This window comes from Ctenopharyngodon idella, chromosome 8, assembly GCF_019924925.1.
Source record: "Ctenopharyngodon idella isolate HZGC_01 chromosome 8, HZGC01, whole genome shotgun sequence".
NCBI lineage: Eukaryota > Metazoa > Chordata > Actinopteri > Cypriniformes > Xenocyprididae > Ctenopharyngodon > Ctenopharyngodon idella.
In genome coordinates, this window is record NC_067227.1 from 14,324,903 (window position 1) to 14,340,817 (window position 15,915).

The 15,915-nt window shown below is 35.9% G+C and overlaps 1 protein-coding gene across 2 annotated transcripts in view; it reads left to right on the forward strand.

Annotated features, from left to right (window-relative positions):
• Window positions 1–13,132, forward strand: part of slc23a2 (solute carrier family 23 member 2) — a 41,627-nt gene extending 28,495 nt beyond the window's left edge. For both annotated transcript variants that reach the window (XM_051902078.1, XM_051902079.1), the window contains 9 exons: window positions 291–358; window positions 2,485–2,666; window positions 2,767–2,887; window positions 3,972–4,128; window positions 5,958–6,105; window positions 6,223–6,328; window positions 7,071–7,338; window positions 7,443–7,538; window positions 8,617–13,132. In XM_051902078.1, coding sequence (XP_051758038.1) covers window positions 291–358; window positions 2,485–2,666; window positions 2,767–2,887; window positions 3,972–4,128; window positions 5,958–6,105; window positions 6,223–6,328; window positions 7,071–7,338; window positions 7,443–7,538; window positions 8,617–8,870 — 1,400 coding nt within the window. In that variant the 3' untranslated portion in view covers window positions 8,871–13,132. The remainder of the gene's footprint in view (window positions 1–290; window positions 359–2,484; window positions 2,667–2,766; window positions 2,888–3,971; window positions 4,129–5,957; window positions 6,106–6,222; window positions 6,329–7,070; window positions 7,339–7,442; window positions 7,539–8,616) is intronic.
• Window positions 13,133–15,915: the final 2,783 nt, after the last annotated feature.

The following is a 15,915-nucleotide window of genomic DNA, read 5'->3' on the forward strand; positions in this document are numbered from 1 at the left end:
CAACTGTCAACACAGTATTAAAAAATATTAAAGGAGAATTATCTTCAGCAATCAACTGTCCATGACAGGCAGCTCAAAAACACACTCAGCAAAATATTTTCTTATTGACAAAATCCCAAGAAATCATTTTTGTCAACCCCCAGCGTATTCATTTTAATTTCTTCAGATCTTAAAAAGGTCTTAAAAAGCCTTAAAATTAACTTTAAAAATGTGCAGCAACCCTGCACACACTCGTGTACCTTCTCAGTAACACTTAAAACCATTAATCTGATTGTCATGTTTCTCTGCAGCTGTTCCTGTATTAAATGGCACAGAGCTGCCACACACAGAAGACATCTGGCACCCCAGGATACGAGAGGTGTGTTAAAACAAAGAGACCGAAAGAGATGAGAACAGAAGTATTTTTTTTACTGAGGAACATTAACGTAAAACCGATAGAGGAACTGATGGTGTGAAACTAATGAAATGAAATGAGGTGGAAAGTTAAGGTCTAAAGTGGGTTTTAACAGGATTGCCCAATAGGATTGTGGATTGTAATAATTGTAAAAAACCTCTATAGGACCACTGCAAACATTACTAAAAAAACTAGATTACTAAAAAGACTAGACCGGACACAGGGTTTCACAACAGAACGTTGCCTAGAGCATCTCCCTACACCGGCTTGTCGTCATCCCATAGTGCATCCTGGTGCCGTCACTTCCCCAGGTAAATGCCACACATGCACACGGCTGTCAACGTGTTGTAAAAGAGAACGGGACTCATTGGACCAGGCGACCTTCTTCCATTGGTCTAAGATCCAATTACGATGCTCTCGTGCCCATTGTAGGCTTTTCCGATGGTGGACAGGGGTTATCATAAGCAGTCTAATTGGTCTGTGGCTACGCAGCCCCATTGTGACACATTCCTCCTATAAACATCATTAAAATTTTGAGTGACTTCAGCATCAGTAGACCTCATGTTGGCTTGGACCAGACAGGATAGCCTTTGTTGCCCTCGTGTATCGATGAGCCTTGGGCGCCCAATTTTTCAAATGTTGATGGATGGATGGATGGATGGATAACAGCTGTGCTGCTTAATATTTTTGTGAAATCTGATACATTTTTTTTTTTTTCAGGATTCTTTGATTAATAGAAAGTTCAAAAGAACAGCATTTATTTGAAATAGAAATCTTCTGTAAAAGGTTTACTGTCACTAGTATATACAATTTTATATAGTAATGTACATATAACTTACAATAAAATGTAATTAACGCAAAAATAAAAGTAATAACTGTAGACACAGACCTCCTTTTGAAGTATAATGCAGTGATAAGTGTGGCTGAAAGGGTTAGTTTACCCAAAAATGAAAATTCTGACATTAATTACTCACCCTCATGTCGTTCCACACCCATAAGACCTTTGTTCATCTTCAGAACACAATTTAAGATATTTTTGAGGAAAATCCGATGGCTCATGAGGCCTGCATTGAGAGCAAGTTAACTTAGACTTTCAAGCGCTCAGAAAGCTACTAAAAACATATTTAAAACAGTTCATGTGACTACAGTGCTTCAACCTTAATGTTATGAAACGACGAGAATACTTTTTGTGTGCCAAAAAAACAAAATAACGACTTTATCCAACAATATGTAGTGATGGGTGATTTTAAAACACTGCTTCATGAAGCTTCGAAGCTTTGCGAATCAGTGGTTCGGACCGTGTATCAAACGATCTCAAACTGCCAAAGTCATGTGATTACAGTAAACGAGGCTTCGTAACGTCATAAGTGTTTTGAAATTTCAGTGGTTCACCAGTGGGGGGCGTGACTTTGGCAGTTTGATATGCGCTCCGAACCACTGATTCGAAACAAAAGATTTGTAAAGCATGAAGCAGTGTTTTGAAATCGCCCATCACTAGATATTGTTGAATAATTTTTTATTTATTTTTTTGCCGCACAAAAGTATTCTCGTCGCTTCATAACATTAAGGTTGAAGCGCTGTTGTCACATGAACTGTTTTAAATATATTTTTAGTACCTTTCTGGGTGTTTGAAAGTTAACTTGCTCTCAATGCAGGTCATTGAATTTTATCAAAAATATCTTAATTTGTGTTCCGAAGATGAACGATGAAGGTCTTAGGGGTGTGGGACCCTTTAAGTGTTCTAATACTTTTTATGGCCACTATAAATATTGCTTGAACGTTACGTACATACATTTTTGTTTGTTTTTTTGTTTATTTATCTGTCTTTTAAGAGATATTTGTGTAAACAGATTTAATAGTGATTTTGGCCTAAATGGTGACAGACATGAAGATTAATCAACTTAAGCTGAATTAGATAAAATGGAGCTTTGCGCTGTCTGGAGGACTTGTCAATGACACTGACTTTAATGGCTTTTAACCTTTTTTGGTTGTAGATTCCTCTCTTTTTCTTCTTTGTTTGGTTCTTTTAGATTATTTGTATGACTAGATTTACCCACTACCTCTTTCTCTCTCTCTCTCTCTCTCTGTAGATCCAGGGTGCCATAATAGTCTCGTCTCTGATAGAGGTGGTCATAGGGGCCTTAGGTTTGCCAGGTGTCCTGTTGAAGTACATCGGGCCCCTCACCATCACCCCTACTGTCACTCTCATCGGTCTTTCAGGCTTCAGGGCTGCTGGAGAGAGGGCAGGCAAACACTGGGGCATTGCCATGCTGTGAGTACGGCTCGCACACAAACACGTTTGGATGTGTATGTAACTGATCTTTGGTGCTGTGGACTCAGCGTGTAAACTCTCTCTCCCCTCTTTTAAACAGAACCATATTCCTGGTGCTGCTGTTCTCTCAGTATGCACGTAACATCCAGTTGCCACTCCCCATCTACAAATCTAAAAAAGGCTGGACGTCTTATCGTTTGCAGCTGTTCAAGATGTTCCCAGTGAGTTTCTCAACATTATTCCATGATAAGAAAGCTAGAGAATATATATACACAGTACCTGTCAAAAGGTACTTTACAATTGGAAACATTACAATTTTTTTTATGTTTTTGAAAGACATCTCTTATGCTGCACTTATTTAATAAAAAATACTGTAAAAACAGTAATATTGTGAAATATTATTACAAATTAAAAAAAAACTGTTTCGTATTTGGATGTATTATATTTTAAAATGTGAGTTTTCAGCATCATTACTCCAGTCTTCAGTGTCACATGATCCTTCAGGAATCATTCTAATATTCTGAGTTGGTGCTTAAGAAACATTTCTTATTATTATCAATGTTGAAAACAGTTGTGTTGCTTAATATTTGCGTGGAAATTGTGATACTTTTTTAGGATTCTTGGATTAATAAAAAGTTCAATGAACAGCATTTATTTGCATTTATTAAATAGAAACCTTTTGTAACATTATAAATGTCTTCACTGTCACTTTTGATCAATTTAATGCATCCTTGATGAATAAAAGTATTAATTTCTTTTTTTTTTCTTTTTTTTAACACAAATGTTTGAATGGTATCGTTTCCACAAAAACTGTTTTCAATATTGATGATGATAATAATAATAATAATAATAAATTGTTTTTTGAGAATAAAATCAGCATATTAGAATGATTTCTGAAGGATCATATGACACTGAACACTGAAGATCCCAGAAGCGTGAGTTGGCACTTTCAGAATCTTGGCACAGCTCATAATCCGCCGTTAGCTCTGATGACAGCCATAATTACCCTGCTGTTTCAGAGATGGGGTCTTTTTGGCCTGGGTTTTTAAATAGAAGCACAGCAGACAATGACATGGCAATAAAAGTGAGCGTGGGTTGCAGATAGAGGCAAGCCAAAATACACAGATTGATCCTTGACGATGGTTTGTCATTGCAGTGTTGTCTGCTGGTGTGAAGGTTAGTGAAGGAGGTTGGATAACATGTCTGGCTTTGTGTTCAGCAGTCTGGCTTACTCATCAGAATTTAGCTTGAGTTTTTTTTTTTTTTTAAGTTGTTGGGTTTTTCTCTCTTTCTATCTCTCTGTAGATCATCATGGCTATCCTTGTGTCATGGTTTCTGTGTTTCGTCTTCACGGTGACTGACGTGTTTCCTCCTGAGAAGGACAAATATGGGTTCTACGCCCGTACAGATGCTCGACAGGGCATCCTGGCAGCTGCTCCCTGGTTTAAGATACCCTACCCATGTAAGTGTTTGTTGTTAGGTGATAGAAAATATTTATATATTGCAATGTCCTCACTAATATAGTTAAACAGATGTGTGTGTGCGCGTTGCTTTGTTTCAAAACCTAGTGAACTGCCCATGTTTCTGTATCTCTTCAGGCCAACCCTTGTGAACAAAAATAAGTACACTTCAGCATACTTAAAAATACTTATTATGGAAATAATATACTTTAAAGGAACATACTTTAGTGTGAACTGAATGTAATATTTTAAGAGACTTAATTGTATGTAAATTGCACCTGAACTAATATGTATTATATTTTAAATTTATATTTAATACAACTAGCTGAACTTCAGTTTGACTTAAGTACACCTTTTATATGTAATTTCATAATTTTTGACAGTACTAAATTGTACTGTTGAATGTTCTGACAAGCATTGATGGTAAATTACAATACACTTTAATGTAATTTCTATTAACTTGTATGTTGTGTATTTTAAATATCTATCTTTTTTAATTTCATATTTGTAATGAAGTTTAGTACAATTAAAATATATTAACTTGAAATATAATATTGTACAACACTACATTTAAATATATAATCAAGTACTTTACATGTACTTTAGTGTGTTACTCTACTCAACACATCAAAATAAGTGTACTTATTTGAAACGTGACTAAAGATTAGTAAAACATAATGCTTTTAAATGTACTTTAAGGTAAAATTTTTAATTTGACTAATATAATGAGCACTTTTTAAAAATGTGTTAGAAGCATAATCATGGAAGTGTACTCTAAGTACACATTAGTGTCCTTTCATTTCAGTAATATTATATTAAATCTTCCTATATATCCTAATCATTGTTAACATGTATTCATTACTTCCATGAAGCTCATTGTTTCTATACCTTAAATTGATACATTGCTTAAATACATTGTTAGTTAACTGTGTGATTTGCATATGTACATTTCTGAAATTACATAATTTGGACACATTCAACTCTGATAACAGATCACTCTAAATTGTAATGTTGACATACATTCTCTGTAAAGCTGCTTTGAAACTAAATGTATTGTGAAAAGAGCTCTAAAAATAAATGTGAATTGATTTGAATCTTCAAGTACAGTTTTTAAAATATATTGGATAGGAAGTCCATACAAGTTATTAGAGTTTAGTGCACTTCTTTTTTACAAGGGAAATTATAAGGCAGCCTCACATGTATCCTTTATGGTAAAGACAATCCTATAATACGCTGCAAGCTGGGTGAAAAAATAGATATAAAAAAAAAAAGATAGCAGGCATGAAAATGATTTCCTTCAACACTAAAATTTGTCACACTGTGTCTACACTGGATGCGACAAAGCGCCCGTTGCACAGCATTTGTCCTTCGTCTCAGTACGTCATAAATAGAATGAGGCATCAGTTTACTGTTGGAGATTTGTCGCTCGCGTCGCGCCACATCCAGTGTAAACAACATAACTGATTATAATGGGTTCTATTGTCTTTTGTCGCATCGCGCCGCTCGCGTCCCTTGTAGACACGGTGTTAGTGTAAATAAAAATGTTGTTTTATCCAATATTTGTGTTTTCTATTTACTTTTGTGCTAACATTTACTTTTAGCATGCTAACATGCTAAAATTCTATTGAAATCATTTGTTAATCGAGCCAGTGTGGCATGTGGAGTTGTTCACTACGTAGATTGCTCCATGACATTTAGGATGCTGCCTATGTAGGCAGCTCACTAGGTTTTGGAGAACTTCTGTGTGTTATATATGAGCAACCATCCGTTCTTACAATTACACTCATAATATTTCTGTATACTAATACATATGACTGGTTGTGTCTTCTAGTCCAATGGGGGTTGCCCACAGTGTCAGCAGCAGGGGTGATTGGGATGCTGAGTGCTGTGGTTGCCAGTATCATAGAGTCCATCGGAGACTATTACGCCTGTGCCCGTCTCTCCTGTGCCCCTCCTCCACCTGTACATGCCATTAACAGGTACAACACAAAGACACAGCAGCATGTGATATAAAAAACTGATGAGACATCTAGCATGTTTAATGATGAGAATCTAATTCGCTCCACATTCCCATAATGGAATCTCTTTTTCCCCAGAGGGATCTTTATGGAGGGCATTTCCTGTGTCCTCGATGGTGTTTTTGGGACAGGAAATGGCTCCACATCTTCTAGCCCAAACATCGGAGTGCTGGGAATCACAAAAGTAGGATCTTTTCCTATTTACCCTCTCTTATATTTCTTTTGTGCATTTATTTGCAATGAAGGAAACAAAAATATCACTATCTAGCTTGACTTATAAACCAGTTAAACCATCAACAATGCTTGGCTTCAAGGAGCTGGATGGGAAAAGCACATACAGAGAACAGCCCATGTGGCACATAGCACATAGCAGCATGTGTTAGACTGGCCTTCAGTGACTGCAGTGGATCATTAGCACCCTACAGACCTTAATTGCTGAAGAGAGCAGCTCGAGTTGCCAGCGAACCTCATTAAAGAAATAAACTCTGACCGGCTATGTACTCCCACAGGGTCGTTCCCACAGGAACTATTTATTACACACCCTACTACTACCAATGAGCCCACTACTTTTTAATAATTTTAGTATTACAGTTGCATTTAGTATTACTGTGATGACGCACTAATCACAGCAGTTTGGGAATTAAACTAAATATCAGCTTGTTCATGGACTCTACCATTCATAATCTGGGGTCATTAAGATTTTTTTTTTTTCTTCTAAGAAATTAATACTTTTGTTCTTTAAGGATGCATTAAAATGACAAAAAAGACTGTGACAACATTTATAATGTTACAAAAGATTTATATTTCAAATAAATGCTGTTCTTTTGAAATTTTATATTCATCAAAGAATCCTGAAAAAAAAACAAAAAAAAAACAATATATCACAGTTTCCACAAAAATATTATTTCTTCTGTTTTATTGTGTAGGTGGGCAGCAGGCGGGTTATTCAGTATGGTGCAGCACTGATGCTACTACTAGGAATGGTGGGAAAATTCAGTGCTCTATTCGCATCATTGCCGGACCCAGTTCTGGGAGCGCTGTTCTGCACATTATTCGGCATGATCACTGCTGTTGGCCTTTCCAACCTGCAGTTTGTGGATCTCAACTCGTCCCGCAACCTGTTTGTCCTTGGCTTCTCCATCTTCTTCGGCCTGGTCCTGCCTAGCTACCTCAAAGAAAACCCCCTAGTCACTGGTAGAGGCACAAACACGAATACATACATACATTAATAGGAAACGATTACGTTTGCGTCTTGAGGAACAATGTGAGCATCCTTATTTTTTTTTCTTCCATCATAGGTATCGTGCAGATAGATCAGGTGCTGAACGTTCTGCTTACAACTGCCATGTTTGTAGGAGGTTCTGTGGCGTTTGTGCTGGATAATACTATTCCTGGTAGGTGCAAATCTCATAATACACTGTTTGTCTAGAGCTCTATTTGTTTTTAGTCTGTGTCCAATCAATTTTTGCTGCAAATTCATGTAATTTAGTAGCTCTCATCCTTGAAAATAATCAAACTATGCTGTACTTGCTGTAGTTCATGTATAATTTGAAACCTCAAACAATTTCTCAATTTTTTTTTAACAAAATGGTGGTTAACGTGGTAACATTGTAATAACATTGTAATAACAAGGTAATAACATGGTAACTTTAAAAAACATTTAAATATTTGCTCATTTACATGTTGCTAAAAAGTTTTTTTTATCAGATACAATATGGTTTTAGTTGAAATTTTAAGTTATGAATGTTTTATAAGCTGGATCAGAACTGACCTGGGAATGCAAAAGCTGTATGCAGATTTTTAATGCATTGTGAGGACTTTTTTTTTTTGTATGATAAAGAGTTATTTGCTCTGTTTAATCATGACTTAATGTTGAAATTATAATGTTAAGACTTTTATAGTACTATATAATATTTGGAGAAAAAACTAATTGCAATTTTTCTAAAAAGAAAAATTTGAGCAGCACAATTTGGCCAAAAAGTTAAACTGTAAAGTTACAATATAGTACTTTTTTATAATACAACACTTTATAATGAAATACTAATATTTATCCCTTTATAATTTCTTCATTTTCACATTATACCATCAAGCTTTTATTTTGTCAGAAAAGCTTCTCTTGTGTTGACAAGTTTACTTCTCGTTACAATTTTGAGAAGATGGTTTGCATGTGTTGTGTTTTCAAATGCACATTATAAGTGACCCAAACTCATATTTGGGACCCAGATGCAGAGATGAGCATGTGTGGAACAACATTTACTGTGAATAAAGCCTCTCCAAGACACTGGATCATGAGCGGCTCGCGTGTAAAAGAACGCAGTGCCATGTTTCATTCTAAAACACACAGTGCATTAATTAATTAAATCCCAGCCTTTGTGATTTGAAAACAGCACGAAGCCATTTTACAATTCTAAACTTTTTTTTTTTTCTCTTGTTGGTTATGTTTTAGTTAATTCTATTTCTATATTATTCCAGGAACCCCGGAGGAAAGGGGCATCCGTAAGATGAATCGTGGAAACAGCGCATCTAAACGGGAGAGAATGGAGTCTTACGACCTTCCGTTTGGTATGGATTTCCTGCGGCGCCATCGCATTTTCCAGTACCTCCCAATCAGCCCCACTTTCGCTGGCTACCAATGGAGCATCTTCACCCATGGCTGCCATGAACGCCATGCCAGGAGAGAGGACGAAATGCCAACAAAGCCAGAACTGGGAGAAAGTGGGGTATAGTGTTTAGCACTGGTAGGTTTTTAGATGGCTTCATTCCACCCAGTCAGTGAAATCTGCAGTCCAGTCCCTTAATAAACAGCTGGCTATAAACTCTTTTCATCCCACAATCCTTTAAAAACGCAATCCTTTTTGATCCACTCATCAAATTGGTCATCAACACTAAAGTTGGTTTCTATATGTTAATATGGCTGCTAAAAACTGGCAGCGCAGCAGCTCGGGAGCTGATCTGAAGGTGTCTCCATGACAACAGCAAGTGGATGCAATGCAGGATGTACTTGTTCATCTCTTTCTGTGTGGGAGGATATGACAACAGAGACTTGATAGATGGAAAATCACTTTATAAAACCTACCGAATTTCCAATATCAGTGTTCCTTTTTTTGGCTGACCTAAACCGCTCCGTCTGCACAAAGCATCAGTATGTAGATAACTGGATGTGTTTGAAAAATAAATGATGTACTAATGAGTGCCTGCGTGCACACGGTGGCCACTGTCACACACCTTCACATTTACAACACACACGAACATGTCCATATTCGCTTTATGCATGACACAGTTCTGAATCCCGTTAAAGCGAGTGGTTCGTTAAGGTTTACTTAGTGATGCAAGGTTATTGTGCTTTATGTTTGAATTGCACTGCTTAAATTAACGCACAAAATGTAGTTTGCTTGTTCCTAATTTAACTTCCAGTGTCCGAGTCTTGCTTCCAAACGCGCAAGTACTTAAATTGAAATGAAATTTAAGTCCCAATGCCTTAAATGTAAGGAAAATGATTCAGTCATACAAATTTGTTTTAGCCATGTCGTTTATGTCGTTAGTTAGCTGCTGTTTTGATAAATAGTTAATGTTGAAGGGGGCGTTTCTTATCACCAGTTATAAGTACTGTTTTTTGCAACCTCGAAATTGTAGTGATTGCAAGTTTCAGAGGCGTACACTAGCTATGCAGTAGGTAAAATGACACGAAAGACGAATGTATCAGTGCATGGTTTGCTTAAGAAGGAAGACTGGAAGGGAAAAACTTGATGGTTGCACTCAGGCAGTCCCATTGGAAAAATGGTGGGGAAAACATTTTTTGTCAGAATCTATTGAGCCCTCCTTTGGGCGCCACTTTTTTGGTCTGTCATTTGTTTGACTTGTTCACTGCTGTACAAGTGAATGTGGTTTGTAATGTAGATCCCACAAGCACTGCAGATGTGGTTGTTTTTGGGCACAGAAAGGAAGGGTGGCGAGGGGCATTTATTTGGCATTATCTATTGACAGGCAACTGTATAGATCCTATTGAAGGGTTAGTCCACCAAAAAATGAAAATTCTTCAAGTCGTCATTTACTCATCCTCATTATTTCTCACAAAAGAAGATATTTTGACTAATGTCGGTAACCAAACAGTTGATGGACCAACCCAACCTGTTTGGAACAACTTGAGGTTGAGCAAATGATAACAGAATTTTCATTTTTGGGTAAACTATCCCTTTAAGGCCAATTCACCACTGCACCGACAGACACGACCAATGACATGACACATCGGCGGCTTTTGACGGATCCGTGCGTTACCCCATTGAACGTCTTTGTTGAGTCATGGAATGTTTGAAAAGTGACGTATTCTGCTGATTGTCCACGTTGGTCGCCGTTTGTCAAATTGGCCTTTTATACCGTATTATCACAGTAATTGCTATTCATTACTATTTAGCTGTAACTATAACGTTTATGTTTCTCATTTTTGGTTTACAGACATTTTTATAATCTTTACAGTAACATATAGCCTACAATACAAAAAAAATCTTTAAATGTACACTATCAGTTATTGTCACACGATTGAAACCCATTTTTGAGCATCTGCAATTTCACTCTGTCATTGGAGACTCTGATGTCGCGACTGTTGAAAGAGCCTTACTTGATTTAATAGTGTGCAGTTGTGCTTTCACCTCTGTGATAACCTCACTTAGAGCTCCATCTGATGGTTGTATCTGTATCAGAGGCTTGCCATCTCATACTGTATCTACTTCAGATGCAGAGTTTCTTTTGCTGGTGTGTAATTTATTTATTTATATGTACTGCGTCTACTATCTACTTTATCCTTTGCTGCCTGTAAGATTGAAAGCAGGAAATGGGAGAAATAACTCTCCTTTCTAAATGTTTGATTTGATCTGCTGAAGTTGTGCATGTTGCAGCTGCTCGGCTTGGTGCAGAAAGAAATTGCTGTTTTCTATTACCACAGTCTGAATATTTACAACATAACTGGTGCTTCCTCAGCGATTCATTCCAACTAACATGTTAGTTTTCTCTCTCGGTCTCTCACTCTTGCTGATCTGTAATACAGCCTTCTGATCTGGTGTTGGTTTGTTAGATTTTCTTTTGTAATTGTTTTGTTTTAACCCGAAAACCCTAATTATGCAAGGACCATTTCACTTGGTAACAATGTTACAACTGTTACTTTGTTTTCAGCCTTATGTTTTTTTTTTAAAGTTCTGTGCATTATCACAGGAAAGAACCAATCACAGAGTGTTTTAACTTGTTTGAGGTTGTTTAAGTGACAGTATTTGGGACCTAAAAGCCAGATCTGAGTGCTTTATAAAAGGCGATAATAAATTACATATTGTTTAGTGAACACTTGGAACTGCAGTAATTGAGTAGAATAAGATTTACAATCCAAATCACTAATGTCAAAACATAAAACATACTGTATGTCATAGGGAATCCATTACTATAGCACTTTTTTTTTTGTTCCTAAAAGATTTTATTTTAAATCATTTAGCACTCTGAAGTGTGGTGTAAAGATTGTCTGAGAATCCAAAGTAAATGCAACTGAGAAAGTGTGCAGTTTGCCTCTAAAGACCCTTTCGTTCACACCGATAGTGCTTGCAGTGGTGTCAGTCCTCATCTCCCAACTCTTTAATCCTTAAATAGTTTATTGTAATGTTATTGAAAACAGAAAATGACCACTTATGAAGACCTTTTACATCCTGTGCTGTTTATTTATCTGTTAATCATAAAGGTTTCTATGGCAGTGACATACATACTTATTTGTCCAGTGATGAGGATTATATATATATATATATAAGTTGATTTTAAAAGAATTTTAACATCTGTCTTTGGCCAATATTCACATTATTATTATTAGCACTTAATATTGATGCTATATGGTTTTGATATGAGAATATTTTGGTAACACAAGCAGTTGTGATGAATCCCAGTATCCACTGAGATTTAAAGGTTGTAATGGGTCTTAATAACATGGTTGCATGTGATTAGAAGAAAAATAACCCTTCAATTATTTTGAAGGGGATATATCTGAAGAATATATTTGGTCTATATCAATAGTAATATCTTTTTAATGTTTTATTGTTTTTTTATACATCATTTTGTTTTTACAGACAAAAAAATAAAAGATGTTTGGAAAAAAATGCATTTAATCTTAAATCATCATGCTGCAAAGCGCACCATTTTGTTACATTATTATTTAAGAGTAAAACAAATTCTTCTTTGTTGTTGTTTTTTTGTTTTTAAATCTGTAGTTTGATTGAATATTTTTGTTAACTAGACTGTTTTCATATTGTATTTTTCTAACATTACTTCCTGTTCATGTTAATAGATTTAGAAAGAGGTGCAATGCTTTGAGACTATTATAAATATAAGAATATATATATTAAGTGCAGAATGTGCTCTATTCTTGGACCAGCCATTGCAACTCCTGTTAGTAGAAACAGCAGAAATTGTTTTGTTCCATCTTCCTAAAGATATTTAATAAGATGTTTCTGAACAAATCATAATGTCTTTTGTCTTTTTTGTTATTTGAGTGTATTTGTTTGTGTATAATGTGTGGTTATGTGTGTAAAAAAAAAAAAAAGAAAGAAAAAAGGAACTATTAATATTGTTAAAGTTGTGATTGCACAATTAATCATTAAAAGATCGCAATCTCAATTCAAACACCCACACAATCTTATTCCCAAGTAACAATGAATCAGCTTTGTCTTTTAAATCATGAGAGCTGTTATGTAATATTTTCAGCTACACAGTATCATTATTTCTGTCTTTCAATAATTCAAATTATCACAGAAGTACTGGGATAAAAATTAATAGTTTGGATAAACACTGATGTCTACAGGTACGAGCAGAGTCCCCTTCAAATAACGATTGTATCATTACATTGTTACACCAGTAGGTGGCGACAAGTGACTGTTAAAAAAATGTATTTGTCATTGAATCACTGCTTCAAGAGATTTGTTCAAAAACACTGATTCATCCATAATAAAACAAGTGAAGTATTTATGAGTGAGCCATTAAATCACTGATTCAAGAGATTTGTTCAAAAACAAATCTTCATCTAAAATGAAACAAAGTATTTAGGCTTGTTCGAGATGCATCGGCGCTGCGCAGACCGATCGGTGTGACATCAAAGTATCAGAGCGATTGGAGAGCAGACTACTCTTTATGATTTGAATTGCTTTCACGGTACTTTGATGTCATACGCTAATCGGTCTGCGCATAAAGTGAGATCGGTCTCACTTTATGAGTGAGTCATTGAATCATTCATTCAAACCATTTTTTTAAATAATTCATTCTAGTTAAACATTTTTAAATAAACTGCAGCAATTCATGTTTTGTCAGAACTGCTAGCAAAAACTGTTATTTTATTTAGTTTAGTTTTAGTTTAGTTTAGTTATTTATTTTATTTAGTTGTCTGTTTAGTTGTCTGAGTTCGTAGGAGAATCGTGATCTCAATCAATTTTGTCCGACTTGAGAGCGCCGACGCCATGTGACTGTGACGTACAGCTTCAAAGTACCGCAAGAGCGATTCGAGGTCAGCCAGCGCAGTTTCTCAAGGCGAGCTGCACGAGCACTGATGACGACACAGCTGTTTCACGATTGGCCGGATTCACCGCATGACAACGATCACGTGTGTTTCATGTTTATTGTCACGCCTTCAGTTCCACTAATGCTCACAAATCTGTATTATTATAACAGTTAAAGCTCTTTTAATGTAGTCGCGATGTTATATTGTATCATGTTTATCAAAATAAAACTGATAAAAAACTTAGACCCCACTACATTAGTTTTTAAATAGTATGCATATATTGAACCTTATTCTTGTAAAAACAGACGCTGTAAGCAGGACATAAAGTATTAAATGAAAATGTCTCTGAAACATCAGTGTATTAGTCAAATATTACATTTATTTCACTTCAGCTGTGATAAAATATGCAAACGCAGCGCGAGCGTCACTATGAGAAGCAGAAAATGTCCAACTTCACATCTCCATTTTCAGCTACTCTCGCCGATCGGATGCATCCAGCCGCAGCCGATGTCGAACACACCTATTATGTCTGTGAATTTGGGGGCGGAGCTATAAAGGTAGGGGTGTGATCCTTTTCGGTAGGGGTGTGTTTGTTTTGGTGATTTCAAATCAACAGTTTCTCAGAAATCGCTTACTGCACCTTTAATAATAATAATAATAATAGATTTTTGAAAAAAATATATTTTAATGATTATTACTAGTTAAGTGTATCAGGATGGGAAAAAGAAAAGATTGAGAAAATTTTTTAATTTTTTTTTTGTCAGAATTAGTTACTATCTATTAAGGTGACAACTGACAATAAAATGTTGTTTTCTCTTCTGTCTGATCTTGAAAACTCATTAAGTATATCAGGTTACACATATCTGTTCTTCACTTCTGCTTCTTCCATCAGCACAGTGTGTGTTGACCGTAACAGTCTTGAGTTAACATGATTAGTCACACACAGCTTAAGCAGACTCAATTCATAGATGCATCAGGAAAGCAGTCAGAGTAGGGGACAAAGAGAGATTAAAAAAAAATGAACAGATGTTGTCAACAACACCAGGTTATTTGTTGTCGACTGGAAGCACATTATGAATATAGGAAGCACCGTTTATTTACCAAATTATATAATATATTATAGGCCTACAAGATGTGTCTAATGGCGAACATGTCTGGACGAAACCTTAACACAAACACAAAGAAAATATTTAGAAATAAACAAAATATATTGCACTTTTTACCTCGTATTAGTTTTAATTCTTTTTAATCCTGAGCTCCCAAAACACTTTGGAGCTTTTTAGGCTTCATTAACCCTTTAACTTTGTTCTGGACAGATGGGTAGATCAGAGGGTAGCGAATTACAAGAGATTAAAACGATATCAGTCATTCCCAGCTCGCATTTGCTCATTTTCTGACCCATGATGATCTAATCCTCACTCTCAGTGTCATTAACCCATTTGTTACCAAATTTTCCACAGCTTAATGTTTTACTCCTTCAATAGACCAATGAAGCAAACTGCAATCATAACAGTAATTATTACAATCTAGAAATATATTTTAAAATGTCATTTATTTCTCTGTTGGAAACGCTGATTTTTTCGCAGTTATTACTCCAGTCTTGGGTGTCACATGATCCCTCAGAAATCCTTCTAATGGTTAGTTCACCCAAAAATGAAAATTATATCATTAATTACTCACCCTCATGTCGTTCCACACCTGTAAGACCTTCGCTGATCTTCGGAACACAATTTAAGATATTTTTATCAAATCCGATGGCTCAGTGAGGCCTCCATAGACAGCAATGACACTCCCTTGTTCAATGCCCAGAAAGCTACTAAAAACGTATTTAAAACAGTTCATGTTACTACAGTATTTCAACCTTAATATTATAAAGCGACAAGAATACTTTTTGTGCGCCAAAAATAACAAAATAGCGACTTTATTCCACAATATCCAGTGAAGGGCGATTTCAAAACACTGCTTCAGGAAGCTTCGATTCTTTACGAATCATAGGTTTTGAATCAGTGATTCGGAGCGTGTATCAAACTGCCAAAGTCACGTGAACTATTGAAGTTTCAAAACACTTATGACGTAACGAAGCCTCGTTTACTGAAATCATGTGATTTTGGCGCTAAATAAATAAATAAATAAATAAATAATGTGATTTTGGCGCTCTGAACCACTGATTCGAAACAAATGATTCGTAAAGATTCGAAGCTTCCTGAAGCAGTGTTTTGAAATCGCCCTTCACTGGATATTGTGGAATAAAGTCG